The sequence below is a fragment of the Leptonotus elevatus genome, chromosome 17 (genome assembly GCF_054856555.1).
Source record: "Leptonotus elevatus isolate MCC_2025b chromosome 17, RoL_Lele_1.0, whole genome shotgun sequence".
Lineage (NCBI taxonomy): Eukaryota > Metazoa > Chordata > Actinopteri > Syngnathiformes > Syngnathidae > Leptonotus > Leptonotus elevatus.
This window is the reverse complement of record NC_141255.1, coordinates 16,180,889-16,185,488: the sequence shown is the minus strand read 5'-3', so window position 1 is coordinate 16,185,488 and position 4,600 is coordinate 16,180,889. Positions and strand designations below refer to the sequence as shown.

General features: G+C 47.2%; 1 protein-coding gene across 1 annotated transcript; it reads left to right on the top strand.

Moving 5' to 3' along the window:
• The first annotated feature begins 370 nt into the window (after positions 1 to 370).
• On the top strand, positions 371 to 4,311 carry LOC147160192 (serine/threonine-protein kinase pim-3-like). Its single transcript, XM_086060025.1, has 6 exons — positions 371 to 907; positions 1,071 to 1,180; positions 1,271 to 1,321; positions 1,406 to 1,769; positions 2,258 to 2,434; positions 2,707 to 4,311. The coding sequence occupies exons 1-6, from the start codon at positions 820 to 822 to the stop codon at positions 2,910 to 2,912; spliced, it is 996 nt and encodes a 331-aa protein (XP_085916151.1). The 5' UTR covers positions 371 to 819; the 3' UTR covers positions 2,913 to 4,311.
• Positions 4,312 to 4,600: the final 289 nt, after the last annotated feature.

Sequence of the window (4,600 nt, the reverse complement as noted above, 5' to 3'; positions counted from 1 at the left end):
GCCGCCACGTGCACTCAAATGTCTGCTTTATTACAACAACTTTTACCTGATTGGCCAGTTCCCAAACGAGAGTATTTATATACGACATTTGATTGGTTGCCGCCTCAGAGTCTTGTAGTGAACCTAGCACAAATCTCCCAGACAAGAGATTATTGCGCGTCTCGTACTATGAGAAAGTAGTACCGTGATGCAAATGGATTTTCAGACAATCCTTTCGACCAAAATTGTGTTTAAATAACCAAATTTGGCTTGCAACGTGTGTTTGGACAAGTATTTTGTTTAAGGTGTTGTTTTATCAGCGCGATTTGAACGAAAGGGTCGCCCTGTATTAGCGGCGGAGGAATACTTAACTTCCCACTGCGCGTCAAAATATTGGCTCTGGGAGACCGCGTCGAAGCTCAGACAGCGGCAACTTCTCAGGATATCAACACAACGTGGAGGACGTTTGAACTTCTGTACTCGCGTGCGATTCCAGAATATTCGGGAGACTACCCTTGCTTTTTGTTTTGTTTTTTCCCCTCGGAACATAGTTTTGTTGTTGGTGGCGGTATCTCGAGTTTGGAGACCTCACTCCCACCCGCTTTCATGTTGGTTTTCGGGCACCGGTGTGCGACTTTACAGTCGTAACGCGAATTTAACGGGCGCGGTGCGGCCGAGTTGGCGCACTGCTGGACTGAATAGACCCAAGACGGTCGACACCACCATTTAGACGGCGCCCGAACCCTTTAAAGTCTCTTCAGTAGTATTCAAAACCTCATCTGGCTGCCCTGAATCACCACCACCGGCTTTTCTTTTCTTTTTTCACCTTCTTTTTCTAATATGTTGCTGTCAAAGTTCGGTTCATTTTCGCATATTTGCAACCCTTCGAGCATGGACCACCTTCCAGTGAAAATACAGCTTCAGCCGGGTAGGTAACCTTTAACGTCTTGTTGGTCAAAGCCGTTGTAAAGGCGGTTGGGGGGAGGGGGAGGGGCGAGGGCAGTTGAAAGAGGTTAACGGCTAACTGCTGGCCGACTGTTGTGGAAGTACTCTGGGAGAGCTAATCTTCGCCCACATGTCCCCCAAAACAGTCAAAGTGGAGAAGGAGCCGTTCGAGAAGGTGTACCAGGTGGGCTCCGTGCTGGGGAGCGGTGGCTTTGGTACCGTGTACGCCGGCAGCAGGCTCTCTGACGGGGCACCCGTGAGTCGCGGACGCAGTGGAGAAATGGATGATTTACTTCTTTTTTAGAACGCGACTTATTCCTAAATGTGTTTTCTTTTTTTACTTTAGGTGGCAATAAAACACGTGGCGAAGGAAAGGGTGACCGAGTGGGGCACAATTGTAAGTGTTTGTTTTGGTGTAATGGAGGGTCGGGCTGCGTGTAATCCCCGCACTCATCATGGATTCCCTCATTTTTGGTCTCAGAATGGAAGCATGGTCCCGCTCGAAATCCTCCTCCTCAAGAAGGTCAGCTCGTCTTTTCGCGGAGTTATCAAATTGCTGGACTATTACGAGCGCGCCGACGGCTGGCTCCTGGTTATGGAGAGGCCGGAGCTCGTCAAGGACCTGTTCGACTTCATAACTGAGAAGGGCGCCCTGGACGAGGACGCGGCACGGGGTTTCTTCCGCCAAGTCCTGGAGGCGGTGCGGCACTGCTACAGCTGCGGGGTCGTGCACCGGGACATCAAGGACGAAAACCTGCTGGTGGATCTCCGCACCGGGGAGCTCAAGCTTATCGACTTCGGCTCCGGGGCGATCCTCAAGGACACTGTATACACCGACTTTGACGGTAAGCTGCTGTGTTGTTTTGGGCATTTCGGACCGGGGCTTGCGTTGCCCTTGATGCACTCGGTGCTATTTTCAGTCGCGGAGGCGTTCACCAGTTGGTGACGCAGTGGTGCATTATTATTATTTTGGGTGGGGGGGGCTTTCCTCGCATCATTAATGTATTTCAAATGTAATCGTGAACGTTTGTGACGAATGCATGACGCATGATTCACATGGATCATACTGTACGGGAATCGAACAGCGTGAGTCAGTCTTGTAGAGTGCCACGTAACGTGTTGTGAAACCCGAGCTGCGCGTCACATGATGGGATCACGTTTCCTCTGTTGTGATGGAGAGGGATTTTTTTAGGGGGGGGGGGGCAGTCATTTTGTTGTGGTTGTACAGGGAGGTGTTTATTTTTTTTCCATGACCCAGAAACAACAACCGTAATGTGCCTTTTGTGCAACCTCCAAACTCAATGCTGTATGTACCCTCTCTTGATGTGTTTAGGTACACGTGTGTACAGCCCACCAGAGTGGATCCGCTTCCACAGATACCACGGACGCTCTGCCACGGTGTGGTCGCTCGGCGTGCTGCTTTACGACATGGTGTGCGGAGATATCCCCTTTGAGCAGGACGAGGAGATCCTCCGGGGGAAAGTGTACTTCAGGAGGAGGGTGTCAGCCGGTAAGTGTGAGCCCAGCCGCTAACACACATGCAAAGATTGACTCTGTTGCCCCCTAGCTGCACCATGTAGTACTAACGGGGATCTGGAATGAACTCGTGTGAAAAGAACAATTTACAGCGGTCTTTACTAGTGTTTTATTGAGCCAAGGCACTTGCCTTGCATAACAGCCTCTCATTATTTGTAGTTATTGAATAATTTTAACACAATTTAAGTGAAACTGAATTGCCACCCTTTGAGCTTCTCATCCTAATGTCGTCTCTTGATTCCACAGAGTGCCAGCAGCTGATCAAATGGTGCCTGGCCCTGCGGCCCTCTGACCGGCCCACACTGGAGCAGATCTGCGACCACCCCTGGATGAGGACGACGGCAGAGGCGCCCAAGTCTAATCCCGAGGAGCCGGCTGTCGGCGACATCCGCCTGCGAACCATTGCCATGGATTCGTCATCGAGCACAACCTCAAGCAAGGGGAGCCTCTGAGAAGTCCGAAGGACTCTAAAGACTTGCTGGGGGGGAACAAGGGGACAAGGCAAGGCTGCAAAGAGTTATGGCAGCCTGTAGCCCAGTTGGTTATTCAATGGTCCCAAACATCTCTTAATTTCCCCCCACAGTTCAGTTCAGTTTGTTAAGGTTAATACAAGTTGTTTCCTAAAGGGGAACATTTTGCTGTTTGGTGGTCTTACCAGCACTGTTTATTCCTCGTCTGGCCCTCTGTTAAGAACTTGTTTTTGTTAGTAGCTGGTATATGCACCTGGCAAGGCCTTCCTGTTAAGATGTGGCTGCTCTCATAGAGCTTTGGAGAAACTTTTTTTTTTTTTAATTCAATGTTTTAAAATGTTTTCATTTTGGAGTGCCTTTTTTTGGAACGCTGCTTTTCTGGGGGCTTTTCATCTCAAGCTTTTTTTTTTTTCGGATTCAACCTCAGTGGAGGGCTGTTTTTTTTTCTCGGATTCAACCTCAGTGATGGAGACCTCCGTCACCGACAAGCCAAGTAGCCCCCAGCTGAGAGGCTGCGAGAGCATAAGAGAGGAGAGAATGGAATACTTGAAACACACACGCGCGACTGTGTATCACTCTTCGAAGCTGCTCACTCACTCTATAGCCTGAACAGGTGTTTTGGAAACTGGATCCTGTCTTTTCTGAATGTCTACAACATGTCAACACACACATACACCTCTACCCCACTCTGCCTTTTCTATCCATCTCCCGCTGTGTTCAGCCATGCCTGTTGCGAGGTGTGTCGTCTCTTTTGCCTCCTGCCATCTCACTGCTTGACACTTCATGGCCCCCACCCCTGGCCTCTCTCAGTGGCTCCTTTGGGGTGTGAAATGCACAATCAATGCAATATTCATCAACTTATGTTGTTGGGTTTTTCTTTTTGGCAAATATTGTACAGTGTGTTTCCTCCTTTCAGTGTGTATATTTTTTCCCCCCTTCCCATTTGCATTTAATTTATTTGTAAAGGAAACATGTAAACATTCCACATTCGGTGGTTATTTATTTTATTTATTTTCTATGCTTAAACTCCCCCACTTTAAAACTTGGCCTTTAGTTTGCATTCCTAATTTATTTTTTACATATCGACATTTTTTTTTTTTGTAGATGAGGATGCACTGACACTTGTCGATGTTAAAGCAGAATAAAACAAGTTTACTTAAATTTGAAATTATTTGAATGTTATTTAACTACTTTGGAGATTGAATCCTTCTGGTTTCTGTTATTTCAAGTTGAAGTTTGAGTTGTTTGCAAAGCAAAACAGTTGTGGTTTTCATACGGCCTCGATAACTTCTGTTGCCACTCGGGGCTTCAAAGGATGGATATTGCTATTTTTTTTATACTAAATTTTCAATTAAAGTCCCACTTTTATGTACAGAAATAACTGCTGGTGTGATTATTTCAAAGTACAAAGGCCAATTTTCTTTTTTGTACACATGACACAAGGGCCAGCATGATTATGTCGAGACATCACAGCAGTTAGGTCCAGAAACCACACTGCTATTAAAGAGACGTGTGATTGGAAAGAGTCATAACTGGCGTGTTGAACATGAGCCTACTCTGGCTCTATGCTAATCCTGACCAGAACGAGATATCAAAGTTCTACAGCACTGATGTTTGTAATGAAGACTCTTCAGTGAACTCATTAACTCAAGTCTGCCCGAGCACTTACA